Source organism: Lissotriton helveticus, chromosome 10 (assembly GCF_964261635.1).
Source record: "Lissotriton helveticus chromosome 10, aLisHel1.1, whole genome shotgun sequence".
In the NCBI taxonomy this organism is placed as follows: domain Eukaryota; kingdom Metazoa; phylum Chordata; class Amphibia; order Caudata; family Salamandridae; genus Lissotriton; species Lissotriton helveticus.
Genome location: NC_136071.1, coordinates 1,025,780,831 through 1,025,803,725, shown reverse-complemented (window position 1 = coordinate 1,025,803,725; position 22,895 = coordinate 1,025,780,831). Strand labels below are relative to the sequence as shown.

Sequence of the window (22,895 nt, the reverse complement as noted above, 5' to 3'; positions counted from 1 at the left end):
ATGAAAGCCCCACCTTGTTTCTGGATGTTTCAGACTGAAGCTGGCGTCAGCATGAGAGCACCACCATCTCGTAGCTCAGTCGTGGTCATTCCGCGAGCAATCATGGCAGCCGCTCCCCACCAGAAGCCTGCAGGAGTCGGAGCCCCCAAAACTTTTGATGAATTCTCAAGGCGGAGGGGACGCTTTCGAGAATGGGGTCCAAGACCTAGCAGACAAGCGTCCGATTTCCAAGGTGTCCCAGGGCCATTTCAGTGGACCAGGCCCAAAAAGGAAACAGCCTGCCGCCATTTTGAGAGTCCTGTGACAGCCGCCTATCGCTGCACCGCAAGAGTGGGCGCAACTCAGCTGAACTGCGGCTTTTGACACAGTGGACCAAAAACGGACGGAATGGCAACTGAAACGGTAAAGGGGCGCCCCACTACAACAGATGACACTCCACCTGGACAGGCCCGTTCACCGCCTCCCCCGGGGCGCCCCGCGCCGTTATTCGGAGCAGCATTGTAGGATACCAAAACCAGTGCGGCAACTTACTGGACATCACCTTGGTGCCATCGTTCTGCTGCCTTGGAACTATTCGCGCAACAGTTTGCTACTGATGACCCACCCCCCGCGACGCCCCATGCCGTTATTTGCTGGGTGGCAACTTACTAGACATCACTTTAGTGTCATCTAGATTTCAGCGCGTTCTGCTGCCTTGGAACTATTCGCACAACAGTTTGCTACTGATGACCCACCCCCCGCGACGCCCCACGCCGGAAATCTGGACGTTGTGCTGCGTTGGGACTATTCGCACAGCCGACCGCTACTTCGTTGTTTTTCCCTAAAAATGTTTATATGTTATTACTATTTTTGTTTTCTTGTATATATTTATAAATTATTAAAGTTTTATAATCTTACTACTTTGTCGGAGTGCTATATATTTTTAATGTGACACATAATTGTAAAAACTTTGATGTACAAAGAGTCATCCCTGGAATCTTCCGCTTCAGGCTCGGTCCCCTCCCCAATCACAATACAGGATGGTTTTCAGATAATAGCAACGCTTCTGCTGTGACGGATCTCATCGAGTGTGGGCCTTGATCTACTATAACTCCTTTGAAGAGGGATGATTCTTTACAGCTGTGGCCATAAACTACATCTGCAGGGCTAGCTGATACCCTAGGACCAGCCTGGACAATCGGACACAGAGGAAAAGGAGTATCAGAGGGTGCGGTAGTGAATAGGGCGAAAGGGAGGTGTCGGGCGGGCACAGGGTGTGATTCTCAGGGAAGAGCAGCGCAGATGGGGGGAGGTTTATTACCCATGCATAAGACAGAGAGCGGGGGTGACCACTGCCTGGGGGAGATGCTTGCGAGGGTGGGGAGCCATGCTAAGGATCGACAGCGTGCACAGAGTGGGTCTGGTCAAGGCATCTAAAATGGCTGCCGTGCACGACAAAAGTGTGGCATTTGAAAAAAGACAAGATGGCGCAGACAATGTTTTTCAACACTTCCTGATTTCCTTCGAATCGAACGTTAACAGACGTTGGGGCATATTACCAAAGTTAAGCGATATTTATCCCTAACGATGCTTAGCAACGATTTTTTTACCGTCAGAAATTATCGCAGATAAACCTTGCTATTATCAAGGTTTATCGGAAATACGATAAAAAACGACCGCAATGCATTAATATCGCTGAAAACTCAGCGATATTCATGCATTACCGAGCTAATGCTCTTAGCCATGTTATCCACCTCCCATTGGATAACATGGCTAAGAACTGCTCAGGGCAGGTGGTAGCTTTTGGAGATATTCGCGCTTATCTCGAATATTTCCAAAAGTTGATAATAGGAGATAGCGATGTTAGCGACTGTTTCCAGTCGCTAACATCTTGGCATGCCCACTTTGCATGTCATTAGTGATAAATATCACTCACATGCAAAGTGGGGCCCAAGATGGTCGCTATCTTCTACTAGCCGTCGCTAACTGGTGTTAGCAACAGCTAGGTAATACACATATAATTTTATCTCCGCGAAGCGGAGCGCTGTTACAGATATATATCTTGTTTCTGAACGTTAATTTCTCAAAATGCACTGAAGCACATATATTGAGACCTAGCAAAGGCACATCGGGCTACCAGTCCCTACAATTTTGCCAAGTTTCGTGCAAATCCATTCAGCTGTTCGATCCTACCGAGAGACAAGATGGCGGCCGCTACGGACTGTTTGGAATGTTTACAGACACCGGAGAGCTAATCAGCTTCGCTTCGCAAAGCTCCGTAACGCGAAAAGTACGCGAAGCGGTGCGCTGTTACAGATATATATCTTTTTTTGAACGTTAATTTCTCAAAATCCACTGGAGCACATATATTGAGATCTAGCAAAGGCACATCGGGCTACCAGTCCCTACAATTTTGCCAAGTTTCGTGCAAATCCATTCAGCTGTTCGATTATTATTATTTTTATTTTTTTTTGCCCCGCGGGGCCCTTTTAAAACCTCCACATCAAACCTAGGGGGTGAGCGACAATGTACTATGCCCCCTTATGGTCATTTGCCCCTTCGCTTTGGCCTCCTCTTGTCTCTCGATCCTACCGAGAGACAAGATGGCGGCCGCTACGGACTGTTTGGAATGTTGACAGACGCCGGAGAACCAATCAGCTTCGCTTCACAAAGCTCCGTTGCGCGTAAAGTACGCGTCCTGGGACGCTGCCAGGTCCGCTGTTACAGATATATATCTTTTTTTAAACGTTAATTTCTCAAAATCCACTGGAGCACATATATTGAGACCTACAAAAGGCACATCGGGCTACCAGTCCCTACAATTTTGCCAAGTTTCGTGCAAATCCATTCAGCCGTTCGGGCTAAAAGTGAGGCCAACCGCCCTATGGAAAACTCAATGTTAAAAACACGTTTTGGGACCCCCCTTTTTTCTCGGCCCCCCCTTGACGAACCCCCCCCAAATTTTCAAGGGATGCTCAGAAACAAAATGTGCCATTTTCCTGAAAATTTCAGCCAATTCCGTCCACAAACGCCAAAGTTATTAGACATAGAATTTTCAAAAAACCCATAGAGAAAAAATCCTAACTATATATACCTACTGGCGACCGCCAGTAGGTAATATATTATATATATATATATATATATATATATATATATAGTATGTCAATATGTGTATTTTGGTGAAATATAGATGTAAATGATTAAATGTAAGTTGTATAAAGAAAATTTTAAATGAAAGCACGGATGGTAATATGAATGAAAAAAAAAATATATATATCCCAAAAAATAGAGAGTATGATCTGAGTTTGTTCCTCTGGTATTTAATCCTTTCTGATGTGAGGGCCGCTTTGTATTGTATTTTCTTCTTCTTTCCCCTCGGTCCATTGACTGATTCAAAAATATTTTTCTTTTGGGTGCGACCCTTTTGCTTTCTATGCCTAGGTCTAATAGATTCATATGCGAGGGGTAAAATCGTTTGCCTCAAATCAGGCTAATCATAAACCGTCACATCATGGCCTAGTACATGTTGCTCAAGGTGAGAAAACAACTATAGACTGTAAGAGAAGAGGTCATCTCCTGCGCTGACCCTACTGAACTGCTGCAACACATTTGATAACATGGACAATTAAATCCTCTTCTACAGAAGTTCTCCTGAATGGGTGTTTTAAGATAGGTCCTAAATTTGATGCGATTACTAAGTCCATTTTTACCAGGAAGATTCACAGTTAAGATGAATTGTTTCTTTCACACAAATAAACTATCACCAAAGAAGTGAAGAAAATGTCAGCTATTTTGCAGCTTTTCATATGTAAACAGACTTGCTACCAGGGTGAATGCATCGTTTTTTCTCAAGAATTAATTGTGTCTGGATGATGCTAAATTGCAGTTTGCTCTATAAGCAGACTCAAGGATCCACTCCAAGGAGCACAAAAATGGAGAAACGAGCATTGGCATAGCTAATAGGTCTCGCCTTTGCGCCTTATAAGTGTTTAGACAGAGCTATTGGCTTTGTTAACGTTTTTAATATGCGTTGTAGAGCATTGTGAATGTTGTGCAGCATGTTTTTTCTCAAGATTTAATTGTGTCTGGATGATGCTAAATTGCAGTTTGCTCTCCAAGCAGACTCAAGGATCCACTTCAGGAAGCACAACAATGGATAAACAAGCATGGGCATAGCCAATAGGTCTCGCCTTTGGGCCTAATAAGTGTTTAGACAGAGCTATTGGCTTTGTTAACGTTTTTAATATGTGTTGTAGAGCATTGTGAATGTTATGTAGCATGTATAAAAGTTATAAGTTATAATAAAAAAAGTGTTATAACCATTTTTGTCACCTTATATATAACCTAGAAAACATGATATACAACTGAAGAACCCTAAAAAAATCCAGAATTAACACAAAAAATGTGTTCTAGTTTTTGCGTTCATGCAATGCTGTCAATTTTTCCCTGCCTGTTCCAATGCTTTTTTGTCATAGTTTTTATTTTTAGGTGGGGGCAGTTCATCATAGTAACATAACATCACGTGTATTTGTAAAGCGCACTTTTACACGCAAAGGGGCATCTTGGCACTGAATAACAGACATCTATTGGTTACCCAGCTCAATAGTACTCATTTTCTTGACCTCAGAAAGGATGAAAGGCTGAGTGAATTTGCCGGGATTTGGACCTTTAACCATGAGGCAGAACACAGTCCCCTGCAGTGAGCACAAATACATGTAAAACCCCAGAAACATGGTGTAAGTTGAGCAGAGTGCATGTGTGTATAGCACAGAGTAAGTGTAGAACACAGGATATACACCACACATGGAGCACATGGTAATATGCTGTAAAATATATGCACAGCAGAGTTCACAGTAGGACCCTGTTTTGGCAATATATACTTAGAGCTTAGTGTACGCAAAGCATGGGGTAGAAAGGATGCATGTAAAACACAGGTAAGAGGGTGGTAGATGTACAGCAACGATACCACAGAACAAGGCACGCCACGAAACACAAGGTATTGGTATATTGCACAGCAAACATGCCAAGCACAAACAGGCGCACACGACTGCCACACAGCACAGAGTACACGTGCAGCATGCAAGGTTGATATGGAAGTCATTCAGGTGGTGGTAGCACATTTAAAAAGGGTGAAAAGACATAGAAACATCCGAGTACACGTAAATCAAGTACCAGTAGAAGAGAGTACACAGAGTTAAGCACACAATACAAGGTAAATGCGGAGCAAATGCTACACGTACAACACTGAGGACACAGAATGGGTGAAGGAATGAGTGGGCGTGGAGTAAGTTAGTATGATGGGGAGAAAGGGATGAGTGGATCTTAGTGGAAGAGAGCTGGGGATGAACAAGGGCAAGTAGAAGTGATTGATGGCTGGTGGAACAGGAAATGGAGAGTAAAGAGGGTGAAGGTGAGTGAAGGAATGGGCGGGGCTATGAAGGATGTGGGGAGGTGGTAAAGGAAGAAATGAGGAATGAAGGAGGCGAAGTAGGGCGGTGAGGATGGGCGGGTAGTAAAAGGAGGGGGTAAATGTACGAGGGGAGGGGAATGGAAGTGAGATGGGGACCCCTTGTGGGTTGTGGAGGCAAGATAGGACTCAAGCAAAGAATTGGAGTGTTGGGGGCTAATGAGTACGGGAGTGCAGCGAAAGGGAGTGTGGGAGGGAATGTGTGGAAGGGAGTTAGAATAAATTTTCAGGGTGATGGGTAAAAGGGTAGTGAGGAGTGGTTTCGTAGAAGCGACGTGGGAGGAAAAGTTAGGGGTTGTGAAGTGGGCGGGGAAAGCGTCTACAGCTGTGGGGGTGAGAGAACACTTAGGGGGATAGAGGTAAGCCGGGGGAGGGGGCAAGGCCGAGCTGAGGAGGTAGGAATTTGTGAGCGGAAGTAAGGACTGAGTTAACATGAGTGGGCAGGGGGAATGAGAGTGAGGGGAAGGAATATGGGGGCATTAATTGAAGTTGTAAAGGGAAATCAAACCGAGAAAAGAGGTGGAAGTGTGAGAATACAGATGTGAAACTGCTGGAGAAGGTTGAGAGGCTGGGGAGCGGGAGGACAGGAGGGAGGCATGGTCAGAGATGAGAGGTGGGTGTGAAAGAAATTAGCGCGGACGCTAAACTGAAAGCGACTGCGCTGTGTTTAATGATCCACAACAAGGAATGCAGCTGGCACCCTGCACGCCGCTGCTCGCTCCCGACAGCTGGATGCCGTGGGAGTGAGGTGGGGAGTGTAAAAAACAATTGCAACTGCTAAACTGAAAGTGACAATACCACGCAAGCCGCCGGTACTCTGACCCTCGGCTGTTGTACCCACCACGATTCACTACGACTGCTGGTCCTGTTATTTTTTCCAGGCCCCTCGCCGCCGGAATCCATTTCCCTGCCGCGTTCTGAACCGGACGCCCTTGCCGGCGCCCCGGATGATTCAGTCCCCTGGCGGCCACACGCAGCGATCAGACGCACCTTGCCGGATCCACCGGACCGGCTCGAGATTTTACAACTCAACAGCACTCAAAACGAGACAATCCTGTCCTGAAGATGGTCCATACTGACTAAGGACCGAAACGTCGTCGACTACACAGCGCAATTATAGGCGCATCTTTCATTGTGGCTCATCTGAATTTGTGAATTGAAAAAAAAGTCACTATTACTTTGTCACACCTCGAGCCACTCACTGTATATATTTCACTTTGTTCACCTTGCGCCGTTCCTCGCTGTTCACTTACACTTGCGTCGCCATACACCCTTTGTATATATTGAGCACCAAGTCTTGTCGGTTGTCATATAAATTGTGGAACCTTGTGCTGTACAGAATTGTTTCTACATGTAATTTTTCCATTCCTTTCTCTTTTTGAATACTACTAATGCAAAAAATTAACTTTGACTTTAAAATCATTTGAAGTAGTGTCTCCTTTCTTTCGTTCTTTGTAATGCCTTGTGCATGCAACAAAAATTGCCTTGTGAATTTTACCCATTGGGATATTGTTTTGCCTTTATACCTTTGAACCCCAATCTCGATTGGTTTATGGGTCACACTCCTGTTTCTCTTACAAAAAAAAAAACCCTGAAAGTGACATCGCTGTGTTTATGATCCACGACGAGGAATGCAGCTGGCACCCTGCGCACCGCTTCTCGCTCCCGACAGCTGGATGCCGTGGGAGTGAAGTGTTACAGAAAAGGTGGGACATGCACCCGCCTTTGGCCAATTGCATGCTTTAATTTTTTATAGCCACAAGCAAAGGTCAATAGAATGTGTGGAAGTTGAAAAACCACACAGACAAGTTTCAAGAAAGTCTGGAGTGATTCCAAGAGGTCTCCCCATAGAGCAGCGCATGCGTGCTGCGCTAGGCTCGACCTAAAAAGACATGGCACAGTTAAACTGAGGGGATATTGGAGATTCTCCAGTAATCTGGTGAACAACCCATTTTGTGGCAGTGCCCATTACAGCAAGTCAGGGACCGGACGATCAACATGTATCCTCTTGGTCAACATAGGTGTAGATGTGGCTGTCTATCACTTTCATAATATGTTTAACGCTTGTCTTCTGTCTAAAGTCACAAACCAATACTGTGCGTTCCAGGTGACAATCTTGTGAGGCATCCTATCCAGCATTTTCAAAACCGAGTGGATTTATGTGGTGTGCACAAGCTGCCTACAGACAACATGCAAAGCAGAATAAGTTATATATATATATATATATATATATATATATATATAGATATATATATATATATATATATATATATATAATGATTCAGCAGCAAATTAAATTTGTGTATGTCATTGTGAATATCTGGAAGGCTGAAGTTCACCCAACATCATGATCAATTGTATGGTAATGACGACTGAATGAGAAATCTGAAAGTACTTTAATATAAACCCAAACTGAATATATTTGAGCCATGTGCTTCAAAACAAAGGTGTGCCCATTTGGAATAAGGTATCAAATGCAATGCTAAAAAAAAAAAAAAACTTTACTTCCATGAACGGAAGGGTCCTAAAACAATCTTTAAGCACAAAACAGGTAAAATGTACTTTAAATATCTGCATTAAAATATGCAAGGAAAATAATAAATGTCTATTCATTTGTTGTGATTACAACTTGGGGTGCATGTTAGCTACATTCTTCGTTATTAGTTATTATAGTGTTCTGAAGCCTTCTCAAATCAGCAGGTTGCGCTATTCTAAACACTCAGTAAATAGACACAGACACTTCTGTCCCAAATATCCCTATGGCCAAGGCAGGACAAAGAGTTACACAGAGGTAAAATTGCCTTCACCCCAGAGGTACATCAAAATGGGGTCTCTTTTGTGGCTATTCAAGTCTCCTTATTCCTGGTCATCAAAGGTTGAACAACATTTCCCCTGCTGTCCCGGACCTACTCCAAAATGTATAAAAAACAATGCCGGAACGCCTCTAGCAATGACCAAGGCAGCTAGTTTCACCTGGCAACCATAAATGAGATTGAACAGATTATGTCTTGCACCGAGTGACAGTCTACTGTGCACAGAGCTTAGGACAATGTACCTAGTAGCTATCAGCCCACAACAAGTCTGCTACTCTCAAATAAAGTAAATGAAACTGTATAAATTAGCTACATACAGGGACAAGGTAAAAGTAGCAGGTGGTGTCTGGGCAGCTACTATGTTAGTGTTGCTGAATCTGTCAACATTTATCCTAGGTGACTACCAGTCCTCCCTTTAGTAATGTGCCTGAGGAAGAGGGCACAGCACAAAAAAAGTTGAGATCTGTACCTTAAGAATGCTTCTCTGCCTAAATGAGTACTTCCCTTTGGCCTCCACAAAAGAGGACATCATCTCATTCTCTATTAACTACTGCTCCAAACTGGGGCTTGTGGTTCAAGTCCCACAATGGCGATAGACAGTACTGTGGATGCATGGCAGCCCCAATCAATATAAAATCTGAATGCATACCTAAGGAGATACACATTTGGATGCCTAGTAGTTAGTTGGCTGCTATTAAATGGTGAACAGACTGAGCGATGTGACATGGGGATAACTAATAAACACACCCACTCAAATAATCTCCAGCACACTTCTTTGGCCTAACACAAATCACTAAGGTAACCAGTATGAATATGAGGAAGAGATGCACTGAAAACGTCACAAGAAGAAAATGTTATAAGATTCTAGATCAGTACTTTCTGAAGAGCATTCATACATTTCTGAACATCCGGAGTTGCTATTTAGACATTCAAAAGCTTTTCAACATTGTCAACAAATGTGGGATCATGCGAACAGAGAATTCTCCCTAGAATTGGTCCATTTGTACATCTGAAGTTTTTTCAAATACATATATATATATACATATATATATATATATATATATATATATATATATATATATATATATATATATATATAGATATATATATATATCTTTAACATGGTTTTCCTGTACAATCCAAGCAGTGTATGGAAAGATGTCTTCAGGAATAAGACAACACTAAAAGGACATAGTGATTTTTCACAAATCCTGTCACTGTCTCCTATTAGTAAGGATCAGTCAACTGTTTTTCTTCTCCTCTACTTTGTTAAATTCCTTTAAGCGAGTAACATAGGAGGGACAAATTTACATTTCTGATTTTACATTACAATTGGGGAGGGGCTCTATAATATCGAAAGCAGTATTTACTCTGGCAAGTTTGCCAGGCATTCACATGGCAGGTCAGGGTACTATTCGTTAGAGCTTTCGATTTGAAGATTTTAGAAAGCACTGCCAACTCAGTCGTAAATATATTAAAAGGCACTTGAAGGGATCCTCTCTGCCCTAAAATATAGAATTTTGCAAATATTATGTAGGAAAGTCCGGATGCTATTAAATATATGAAGGTATGACTTAACACTACGTTTCCTACAATAATTTCCTACCCACATTTCCAGTGATATTTTTGTGGTAGGAGAATCCAACACCGAATGAAAAATCCAGGGTCAATACAGGAGTTTCAGGATAACTTGACACTATGAAAGGGAGTTCCATCCATCCACATTCATTGTATGCAAATGTTTTTACGTGGATATCCAGAATAGATCTGGGTTTCAAGGAACTATGCTGGTTGCCAGTGTTGTATAAACTGAAGAGATCCAGTAGAGGTGTAAATGTGGGGTGGCAATCTTACTAATAACTAATTTTCCAATGCATGGTGGAGAATACAATGGAGGATAATTTTGGACTGTTTTATTCATTTGCTACTGGAGTAACAGTAAAATGAGATGGATCATAACTGTCTGGATGTCCTTTTTTGCAGAGTTTTATATAGCGCAAACTTGACCCGAATCGGATATCAGAGCGCTTTACATAGCACCAGTTGCATTACATGAGGACACATTCATTTTTGTTAGGCATGGGGAGATTAGGGGATTTGCCCAGAATCACAGGATGTTCAGCGTCATCGCCTAGACTCGAACCCAGTTCCTCAGATTCGAGGTAGACGCCCTAGCCGTAGGCCAACTCCTCTCCCCATAATTATGTCCTTAACACAGTTATGATTTTCTAATATGCTAATTGGGAAAATTATAATACGTGCTTATTGAATGAGAAATGGAACAGAAAATTATGCTTATCGAATGTCAGATGTTTCTATACAGAATATTGGAAAAATATCTTGTAACAGAAAAAATCCCCTATTTCTGTACAGACCTTTAGCCCCTCAAAGTACAATTTCATTAAACAATTGCGTTTTTAAAGTACGTGTTTGTTAATAATTTCAATTTACACAATTATCAGCATGACAAATATTTGCCATGCAAAGATTTCTAATGTACATTCCTCTTTGATCTCAATAAAATGGTTTATATACAACTTACTATGCATATCTATAATGTACATGCAGGTTTACTATCGCCAAGATTATTTAAAATTATAATAAAGTATATAGGTTTTCAAAATAAAAATGCTGGTTCCATACAGTAAGCAGCACCTCTGCAAACAAGTCACCATGCAACACAACACAATTGGTACGCATTTTGTAAGCGTATTTGCTACCATGTGGTAACATTTTAAATGAACGCCATTATCAAACAGACCGGTAAACTCGCTTGACTCCCCGAGATAGTGTTCAATATTTCATGCACGAGGTTTTGATTGGAGTGCTAAGGAAGACTTATGCGTTTTGAGATGAATAGAATGCTCAGTTCTTCTATCTTTAGTCTGCAAATATGGATCGAACATTGCAGGACTCAGGCTAATATTTTCAGGCCTTCTACACAAGTTAATATTGAGTCAACACTACATTTATATTTTTTTTTACTCTTCATTTTGGCTACAAAAGACCGCTCAGATTTGCCATCATTAAACAACTGCTTGTGTATTTTTTATACATTTTTTATTGGTGACAACGAAAGCTCAAAATAGAGCTATTTTTCAGTTTAAAATGCAAAATATAAATACTCAGTTTTACCCAACATGTAAAACACTTCTTTTAAAGTATTTAAGCCCTGTAAAACAGGTGCTTCTATTACCCAACGGAATGATGCGCAAAGTGTCAGTCAAGAAAGGATAAAAAGTTGAATTGGCTGCAGGAACTAAAACTCATGGTCTGAAGGTCTCACACAAATATGTGCTTATCTGGTGGAGCCATCTTGCCGGCTAAAACAAAGGACTCTTGAAACGTTCCATGTCGAAATTATCCTCGTCTTTTGCGTGTTTGACAAAGGTTCAAATAGTAAAAGACCGCTTTTAGGCATTGCTGCCAGGCAGATTCACAAACACTTTAGGTTTGTAAGCTGCACTTCAACAAAACAATGTTTAACTGTAGTAAAAGAAATGCAAACTTAAGATTAATCACAGCATGACTGAACTGTACCCACAGTTAATCACTGCCAGTAAAATAAGAACATGTTTATAAATACGCAAAAGCATACACATATAGATGTATACACCGCCCAGATGCCCTGCTAAATAAACATAAGGTCCTTAAAATACGAAAATTGGCCCTCTACAAGCTTTAATGTCCAAAAATAAAGGGCATCAGATTCAAAGCCACGCTTGCTCATCCACCCCCCTAATGCTCCTCGAGTTACAGTACATGCGGATACTACTTGGCAGGTTGGGACGGGTCAGTGATCAAACAGCAGGAGCAGTCAGGCGACAGCCAAACCCTGCCCTCTCCAGAGAATTGCAAAAGGCCAGCGTTGCTCAACCTGCTCGGTTTGCAGCCCGCGCTAGCCGATCCTTCGATAAGGTGCCGTGAGGTCTGAAAACACCACATTAACTCTTTTATCTGCTCTGTTAAAAAGAGAGCGAATGGTAAAAGCACTTTTCTTTGTGCTGTTAAATGGTAATTCCAACACGGACAGTAAATTCCTAGAAATCTACGACCACATATTTTCCAGACCTGGGAACCCTATGTTTGGAAAACTACTACGGATCGTTCTGCAGTAGTGATCAAAGGGGCTGTAAACAGCTTTGGTCTATGAACAAGAGCTAAATGCATAGTTACACGAAAAGCAGTGTACCCCTCGGGAATTAAGCAACCAGGGCACGATTCTCAAAGGCAAACCTACATTTGACAGTGAGTCTACTTATTTTCGGTATTCACATAATACGTTTTGAGTTTTACGACTCCGTAATCCATATACTTGTGTGTGGTGTTCCCACAACTGGCGTCTCTGCAGTCGGGGTCTTAAAACTGCGCAGGTAGTTTGAGAAGTGCATTTTGTAGTACATTTTGTGATAGAACAAAACGTGCTACAAAGTGCAGTTTGAGAATCAGATCCACAGTGTTGTCTCACAACAGGAAAAAAGCTAAATTCATTGCAAAGATTATATCTAAGAGAACATTCCCTCGAAATGAGCGACTTCCTCTGGCTGCGTTTATGTCACATCCTGAGCCTCTCTAACATTTTGAGGCACATATGTACCGGGCCAATAAGTCTGGCTTTCTTACGACGTATGCATAGCCAAAATACACTTAGGCGGCACATACTTGGCCACACATAGTGCAGATGCACGGACACGCACAGTACCCACAGTCAAAAGTGCACAGAGAAAATACGTACATGCACATATTGCAAAACATCGGTCACTTTTTGGAAAGAGCAAAAACTGAAGTGCTTTGGGATTACAACGTCTGGCCTGAAGATTCTTCACTCTCAAAGAGTACATTTTTGAACGACCTTGAAGTTTTTAACTTAAGATTGGCCAACACCAAACCCACTCACAATGAAGACCATCTCTTGGATCATACATAGTCTACACCTTGGACCATATCACTGTCAAAGAATTCATTAATTTCATCTGGACTTATTTCTTCGGTTTTATTCTCTCCATTAAGGTATAAACCTCTAAATTCAATAGACAAGTCTCGATCCAGTGTACTGAAGGGTAGTGGACATATTTTAATCACTCAGCAATTGGTGTGGTACTCAAAACGAACATATTTTAGATTTTGATAACCCCTCATTTATTGACTAAGATCCATGTTCTTTGCTTTGTCATCCGAATAGTAGTGTTACCACGGTGTTAGACAAGTGGTTGCATTTTTTGGTAAGGACTGAATAGCCCCATGGAAATGGTGCACTCTCCAATGGGTTTGCAGTGGAATAAAGCGCTATGAAACTAAAATCCAACTGGCTGAAAGGGAATAATGGCTAAATGTTTCTCAATCAAGAAAACCATTATACTGCTCAGATGTTCATCTAAGAGTAAGAAAATGCAAAAGGCTAAACAAATCTACGTTTCCAACCAGATTTTATTTTCTTCTGATATGTCTAAAGAGCTCTCTTGCACCATGGAGGAATTACAGCCACTCCACTGAATGCTTTCTGTCATCCAACATTATAGGAGCTTATGGAACCAACTGCCCTCCACCTTGGAAGGCAAAGTTAGAAAAATCAACTATTCTACTCTCCATGAAAAAATTAACACTATTGAGAAATATTAATGTAGCGTGTCTTCCTCCATTTTATACAACAGTCAATGTTTAACTTAATCACCAGTGCAGGGCTGGCAGATGTTATATCGCACACCAACCCTCTAAGTTTCTCAAATGCTCTATGCCCTTCCAAGCTTATGAAGCAGCTTTGTCACCAAACAGGAGACAACCCTCTCTTTAATAGGTCTTTCCCAGGGCATAGTCGCTGTAGATTAAATGCAAGCAGTAGTCAAGTCTCTTCTAAAAAGGCCATCAATCAGTTTGTAAGATCCACCAACTTTAAGCAAATTTCGCTCAATTTGCAATTAGATAAATTGCTAGAAAAACTCCTCCGCTGCTTGTTACATAATTTCTTGACAAAGACTTTTGAACAAATAAAAGCACTTCACTATTTGTTTTTTTTGCTATTAGATGATCTCCATAGACTGGTGGACAGTGGTGGTGCACTGCTACGTTTAGATCTTTCCGCTGCATTCTACTCCAACAACAATATTATACTCACTAGTACCTTTGAAGAGCTGGGATAGTCTGGACTAGTGCTAAGGTCTTTTACGATAGACAGGGCACAATTTGTATTCTTGGCCACTTTCTCTCCTAATTCAAATTACTGACTTTTGGGTTTCCACAAGAATCCATTCTAACACCTACTGTTTCATCTGAACAAGCGCCCGCTAGCAAAACTACTCCATCAGCAGAGGACGCAATTCTATATCATCAGAGATGTCTAATAGCTTATGTTTACCATTTTCAGCTCTCCAAAATTTCACTAACCAAACAATTGATGCGGCTTATAAAAAAAACCTGCGTTTCCAGTTATTGAAAACTTATGTGAGAGCAAGCAGTGGTTCTGTGGATCACTACCTAATACTATGAAGCTCCTACTGAAAATCACAAGGGGTGAGGAGTCCAAAGGGCGCACATTCCCTTTTGCAAATCAGTTACCACCCCAACTTGGGAGGCAGTAACTGATCACAAATCCTTGATACATAAGCTGCTGAGTCACAATTTTGAAAGAAAATTCAAAACATGTTCCTTCCAATTTGCAAATGGCGAATATGGGTTTAAATGCGCACATATAAGGGTTTTTGCTGTCACAAACCATGCATTATTACTAAGGGGCCGATTCCGATCTCGGTCGGAAGGGCACCGAATCGGGTTCGGCATTAGCGCATCCGATTCGGAGGATGGATTTCCGTCCGAGTCGTACACGGGTTCGGACGTCGAAGTGCGATGCGAACAAGCGCGAAATCTCAGTCTGAATAGTTTCCGGGTCCGAACCGCTCCGTACGACTCGGTCACAAGCAAACCGTGGCGCGCAATGGAGACCAAACACGACTGAGCTAGTACGATGCTCGATTCGTACAGCCGGATCGAGTCTGAGCGTACGGCACGCAATAGCTCCCGGAGTCGGACTTCGGGGGTCTGCATCAGACGCCCGGTTACCCGCAGCCTTACGACTCGTGTTGGGTCGCCCCAACACAGGCAAGTACGGTGCGGATGGCACTGACGCGTACCCACTGTAGGAGGCGCACTTGTCCACGCCGAACCCATTCAGTCAATGGGAGCACATGTACACGTTGTACGACCGGCTCCCATGGACTCCTATGGAAGTCCGACCGAACAGAGTCAGACGGCGTACGGCCGCATCGTACTCGCTCGGTCGGACTGCAGGAGTCCGGATCGGTCGGAAACCACCCCGGATCCGGTCAGAGTGCTTTCCGACCCAGATTGGAATCAGCCTCCAAGTGGCTGCAAAAATCTTTTGTACACCTGGCTCAATGTTTGTCCACTCATGGCCATCCAGAGACCAACCCCACTCACATCTATTCAAGCATTCAGACACTCCATGCATACACTAATTAAACCACACCATACAGTGAACCATTCGTAACCCATGCATTCATTAAAATACTGGCACAGTGCCATCATCCATTAAGCCATGCACTTAGCCAGGTACCGTTACAAATCTACACAACCATCTATCCAAACACACATATCTACCAACCAATATCTTCATCTACGTAATCAGCCACAATTGTGTGTTCATAAATTCCGCAGCACCGTCAGACACCCATAGATCCTTATGTGTGAATTCAAGATTCATCGGTTTTGTCAATGTTTTACTGTTTAGAGTGCATAATATTTTGAAAAAAAGTGAATCAATTATCATTCATGCAAAATTGGACCTTAATACATTTATCCCTTTTTCCTGTAAAAGGGACAATTCCCACTCTTTGGCAACATTGTATATTTAGTTGAAAGGCCCTATGTAATATTTGTATCTCATCCCTAAAAACAAAATGGAATTTTTAAGCTTTTTATGAAGAGGGAACACTCAATATCAAACAATTGTACCATTCTATACAATGTAAACAATTCCATGCATCATTTCCAGCTTTTTGTTCCAAATATGAAGAGGGAGCCGAAATTTGATTTAAAAAAAAGTAACATCTCTATTCATTTCCATCAATACAGTAAACTTCAAACAGTACAGCCAATGCATTTCATCCTGTCAAGTACCTCATCAGGGATGTACATTAAAAAATACATAAAATGTATTTACCGCTAATATATATACAGCTTGACATAATAAGAAATTTGTGGTGCGCACATAAAAAACATTACATGCATAAAAACACAACCATCCAACCGCTCACCCTGCATTCACTGCATATTGTACATTAAGTGCACTGAAGCACTTACATTATGTAATACCTACAAGTGCAAATAACATCCATTGTCCCATACATATTGTACATGTAAGTAATACTGATTAAGAAGAAATTTTTCGCAATACATAACATTTTTCACATATAAAGTATGTCAAAAACACAACCCTCTAAGTATGCAGAAGTATGTGCTCAAATCGTTTGTAGAACTCAATCAAAAGATAAACTATATAGAATCTCTAGAGATGAGACACAGGATTGATTACCTAGTGCTCCCTTCGGTAAGAGGATGCAACATGTGCACATATAGCGGATGCAACATGTGTCAATATCGTTGTAACAAACTTAAGGAATTCTGTAATAACACAAAGAGAACATATAAATTATCACAATTTATTAACTGTAACAGCACCAATGTGGTATATGCCATCTTATGTATTTGTCAAAAGCTTTATGTAGGAAGCACCAAGAGACCTTTGAAGATAAGGATGCTGGAGCACTGGAGAACAGTTGTCCATCAGGATGTGCGCTAAGCCCTTGCCCAAAATATAAACGAATGCCACCCTAATATTCTTGGCTTCAGGTAAGATTCTAAAGGAGGTTACATGGAGCTAAGATTGCGAGAAACTGAAGCAAGGTGGATAAGTAAATTAACAACAGAACACATGGGATTGTACTTGGAGAGCAAACTGCATTATTTTTTATGATCTTGTGAAGTACTGATTGAATGGGATAGTGGAAGAAGTTTCCAGAATTCACTGATGATTGGTGCGCAGGTTTGGTGTTAAGGTCTTGATGTTCCTTAGAACTATGATTGGATTACTAGTTTTGAGGGTCTTTGAAATTAAAGAAATTCTATAGTTACAATAATTGGTGACTCTGCCTCACTATATATGTTCGGAGTGGTTCATAAGTGGGCCCCAGGTGCCTGATAGGTGACTACATGGATAAGTGGAAATTGAATAGCAGAGGTTTATTTTAGCGTAAGATTCATGGGTAAATACTGTGGATATTACGATGAGTGAAACCGTGGTGTTCATCCTTGAGAGGAAGCGATTTTCCCCTTGGCTAGGTGGGATATACTGGGCTGCGAGTGGCTATTCTACAGTGTATACCACAACACGAGTACTAAGGGCATGTTAGACTGAAGGAATGGATGATACACGTAATCAATTAGCCAGGCAAACTATGTTACAGATGTGTTTTGTTACACGTAATCAATTGCTAAAGTATACAATTTGTCTGGCTGGTTTTAAAAAAATTGATGTGCTGACATCCGTATATTAAATTGAATGTGCAGTTTCTAGCTACCTTGAGAGAAGAATTAATTTCATATGACTATTAAACATTAGTCATTACAGCAACACAAAAGGGATTAACTGATTCGTTGGATAGGGATATTAAGACAGAGCCTTGGTCGCTGTGTATCGTATACAACGGCAGGACTGTTGAGGTCATGTTTTCTCTGTGGAGCGTATACCACTAGTGGATTGGACAGCTCAAAAAACAAGGATGTTTACGGATTGGTGGCTGGCATGGTACACTGTGGTAAGGTTGAGGGTGGCTTTTAATACAAAAAATGTGATTGGTTCATTTTTAATTCTCCAAGCACAGATCGTGGGATTTGTGAACAAATAATATGAAGGGACTCAATGTATTCAACCATGAAGGGTGTTTAAAGGAATGGTATTTCCGGGAGAGCCTCCGCGAGAATTGATTGGATGTTATAACAAGACACTGAGGTTATTGTGTCTATGAGTGATTGGGTAGATTAAATTCTACGGTGATTTGATTGGATAACAAGTGCTCTATATATGACTGGCTTGCTCGGTGATTAGCAGATAAGCTTTTTCACGGAACAGACGCGAGTACACAACGCAGATTTTTGGTTAACAGGCAAGATTAGAGTTTAGTGGCATCCAAGGACTATATTACTAAATTACCATGGAGTAAGTTGGTGGGTCCACTAAACAAGGGGACAGCCCTATTTTCTTTGGATAAATAACAGGATATTGTCCGTATACATTTTGGATTTTGTAAACTATGAGCAGTAATTGTATGTTAGTCTATTAGTCTCTGTGTTGCACTTCGTTCTTCACTTTGGATCCAGCCTCTTTTAGGGGGCTTCTTCAAATAAAATAATTAGTTTGGGGCATGTAGAACTACAGTAAATACTTTTCTATTAGATATCTTTTGTTTTTTCCCTTAGACCTCACAGGGGAAGGGCTACTTGTGCATTTCCATACATATACTGATTGGATTTGGACTGTTGCCTACCTTTATATTAAGTGAGCAAGATTTTATCTTTGAGAATGTTACAGGGTCTGATAGGAGCATTTTCACTTTAATTTGTGAAATTGATGCTATAGTAAGGGGTACTATTTCTCTTTCTGTAGTTGCCACAAGGGTACCGCTGTAAAGTGAGTAGTAAGAACTTGCACCATTTATCCTGACTACTAATAGTACTCAGGAAATGAGTCTATACGTTTTAAGAATAGAGGGATTCCAGGATTGTAGGGGGTTTTGACCTATGTACTTGCATGCCGATAATGTTGCTGTGAGTCTGTGTTTTATTGGAAAGCCTGCTGCAATATTTATTGTTCATTGATGTACCTCCATGCCTGCTATTGGTCACACTTCTTGCATTAACGACTTCTTTTCCCATCTGTAAGTTCTGCTTTTCAGTGCAAAAAAAAAAGAATAAAAAAAAAAAAAAAAGAATAGAGTGATTGAATAAATGTGTTGCGATATGAGGTATAGCCTCTCGATAGCCCTCCATACTGTTTATCTTTTGATAGAGTTTTAGAAACGATTTGAGAGCATACTTCTGTATACCTGGAGATTTGTGTTTTTGACATTTTATATGTGAAAAATTGTGTGTATTAATGTGGAAAATATCTTCTTAATCAGTAATGCATGTATAATACGAATTGGAAAATGGATGCGATTCACAGATTTAGAAAGACCTTTTCATCTGCATCGTACTTTCTTCCTTCAGAGACTGGAATGCTCACACGTGTCACCCAATTTACCAATACCTATCAAATCCCTGCATCTGAACCTCAAAAGTTTACCTACTTCACACAGTCAGCTGATAAGCGTCCCAAACAGGGGTTTCCTTTGTTAACACGTTTTGGCAGCCTAATTGTTTAACTGCTACTTTTCATATCTACAAAACCACCAGCATATAAATCGGTCAGTGTCTATTGTGCGGCTTTCTGTAAATGGTAGGAGGATACCCTCCAGGCTCCAAGTACCTATTGGTTCTGACAGATGGTTCCCTCAGCGAAGTATATGCCCAACCATTAACTGCAACCAATTATATTGCCCAGTAATATTTCCTCACATCTCGAAGAGTGATGCCCACTTCGTAGACTACTCTCACCAGCTGTCTCAGTTCCACATCTATATTCATGAAGTATATATTTAGTACAAAATGGATTCCTCATTCTTGAGCACACACTCACTTGTGACTTCCTGCATTCAGTTTTCTTACACACCCCCCTCTGATCTGTGCATCCTCAGCACTCATACATGGGGCGACATCTGCCATTCCAAAGTGTCACCAGGTGTTGCCTTTTGATCTCCATCTTGAACAAGCAGTACCCCAAAAATGTTCATGTTCAATCGAGATCTTTGAACAGCATTTATAAACTGATTTTGAAATTTCAGCTTAGCTTATTTTACAAGAAACACAAAACCTACTCCTATTTAGTCAACTTAAATGTGTATTAACCATGTATTAAATCAAGTTATAGTGTAGAAATGTAACGTTTTAAAACTTCATTAGGCAAACATGTATTTGACTTTTTTACATTTTAAGGCTTGTTAGACAAACACGACTTTGACTATTACAATAACTAATATTTCAAAAATATTTACTATTTGTGTGTTGTCTGTATGTATGTACTGTATGTATGTATGAGTGGCTGCACAAGTGTGTATTTGGGCTGATATTTGTATGGGTGTCAGCTGTTTGTACATGAAAACCTGCAACCTTTTGCTCTGTACAACCAGGGCATGAATGATCATGAAACTGTACAAAAGTTAAACCTATTGGCTTTGTCAGTATTTGTGCTCTGTCGATCATTTCTGTATTGGTCAGGTTTGTGAATTTGAAACCCCTGCCAGTTGTGAGTAATAAAGCAATAAAAATCGGTTAACATAAAGATTACGTACACATCCACCAGCCATGATTTCTGCTGCAAATGGGACAGAGCCATCTTTGATTCTAAACTTGTCCCTTACAAAATCATTCACCTGAAAAACAGAAATGGGAAACAAAGTTATATTTCAAAAAGTGGAATAAAATAAGATTACATTCCGATTGTTATGCTTCAGGTGAGGGATGTGGTAAGTGTTCATGAATTACAATAAATGACATTAAATCATGATATCTTACATCAGGTTTTAGAAGGTCCCCTGCCACATAAATGACAGCCATTATGGTTGACAATCTCCTCAACTAAAGAAAACATAGGGTTGTGACCTTAGTGAACAATATAATCTTTGATCCTTAAAATGTTTTACATTCGGCAACAGTTGAATACTTTGTCTTGTTTAATGTTCTTCTGGGTTTTTACCTCATATCCACTTCAGAAAAAAAAGTAATTCTTTTACACATGGCCAGAACCAATCTCTATCAAGATTCATTCTCATACATTTGAGCAAGTCTGGGTGGACACTTTATTTAATTGCAGATTTGCCACCTTTAGAATTTTCTCAGGTGTCAGACTAGATCCGGAATATTTTACAACACAGCCTCTGCACGCCAGTAGGATGTGTCATTCAGCTCCATGTCGAACCCATTTCACCCACAAAGTGACGGCTGGAGCCTCATATAAGAGGCACTCGAATATGCTGATGTCAGTCTCTTTCTGGACTCCTCGGAATGAACCCCGAAGACCAACTAACTGTGCAGTTCTGCAGATCTGATTTGGGGCATTATAGATGGAAAAAGAGGCAATTCCACAGAACGGGGAGGTGGTAGGGCAGTGAGGAATCTGAGGCTAGATAGTGGATCCACCAGAAAATGTGTTACAGAAATGAACTTGTTCTTCTGATGGATACTTCTTACCGCAGTTTCATCACCTTTAGAATAGATACCAGCGCAGTATTCTTTTCTGCACTGCCATGCCTTTCTTTGCTCGAGAGAACCCCACAAAGAGCTGATCGTCCACCTGAGGGTCTTTGCTAGTATCGATGTAAAAGCTCAGTGCGCTTTTGGGGTCCAAACAATGAAGTCTCTTCTCCTCCAAGTAGTGGGGTGGGCATAGAAACTCAAAAGTGTAATGGACTGTTTGACGTGAAAGGGAGTTAAAACATTTGGTAGAAAGGCTGCTCTAGTCCTCAGCACCAATTTGTCCAGAAAGGTGGCACGGTGGGTCAGCTGGATTGACCGAGCTTGAAGCTCACTCAAGTAACTAGCTGAAATTATTACAATGAGAAAGACTGTCTGTGGTTTAGGAAGAAATATATAGATTAACCTGTGAGAAATCAGATCACAAGGATGATTTGAATGGACGATTGATCGAGTAAACATAAAAAGATCGAAAAAGACTACAAATAACCTTTAACCATGCCCAATGAAAGTCCTTGTTGAGTCGAAGATAAAATAAACAAGCATCCATCCGGCAGTTTGGCCTGCAACAAGTTCATATTACAGGTTCCAAGCCACAATCTTGTACCATGTCTGGCATAAACAAACTACTTTTTTTGAAGGATGCTTAGTTGCAAGGATATTTTCAAAAGGGGGTGGTGATGGACAGAGTATCTGAGTTAATCAGAACACTCCTACCCAGTCAACAGATCAGGGCTTGATCCATCACCGTTTTTTAGCTCACTGCACCATCCCAGTTCAGAACCTGGCTATATGCAAATTAGTCTGTCCCTGGCCCAGTGCATCATGGGAACAGGGCAGACCAAACTACCAAGCCAATTCTTCACTGGAAAGGAAACAAGCTTCCGGGGACCGGTTTCTGGCATTACAGCCGTCTTCGGCCCGGCTTGCTTGAATCCTGATGGTGCAGTGAGCAAGGGACTCATGTCTGAGCATACCCTTCCACACTCATAGTGGCCAAAATATTTTCAAAAGGGGGTGGTGATGGACAGAGTATCTGAGTTAATCAGAACACTCCTACCCAGTGTTTTGATTAACTCAGATACTCTGTCCATCACCACCCCCTTTTTGAATCGTTTTGGCCACCACAAGCGTGGAAGGGTATGCTCAGATGTGAGTCCCTTGCTCACTGCACCATCAGGATTCAAGCAAGCCGGGCCGAAGACGGCTGTAATGCCAGAAACCGGTCCCCGGAAGCTTGTTTCCTTTCCAGTAAAGAATTGGCTTGGTAGTTTGGT

At 41.3% G+C, this 22,895-nt stretch overlaps 1 protein-coding gene across 1 annotated transcript in view; it reads right to left on the bottom strand.

Moving 5' to 3' along the window:
- Window positions 1–22,895, bottom strand: part of SLC25A13 (solute carrier family 25 member 13) — a 707,445-nt gene that overhangs the window by 206,288 nt on the left and 478,262 nt on the right. The window contains exon 13 of the mRNA XM_078663721.1: window positions 20,718–20,798. Within this exon, the coding sequence (XP_078519847.1) occupies window positions 20,718–20,798 (81 nt within the window). The remainder of the gene's footprint in view (window positions 1–20,717; window positions 20,799–22,895) is intronic.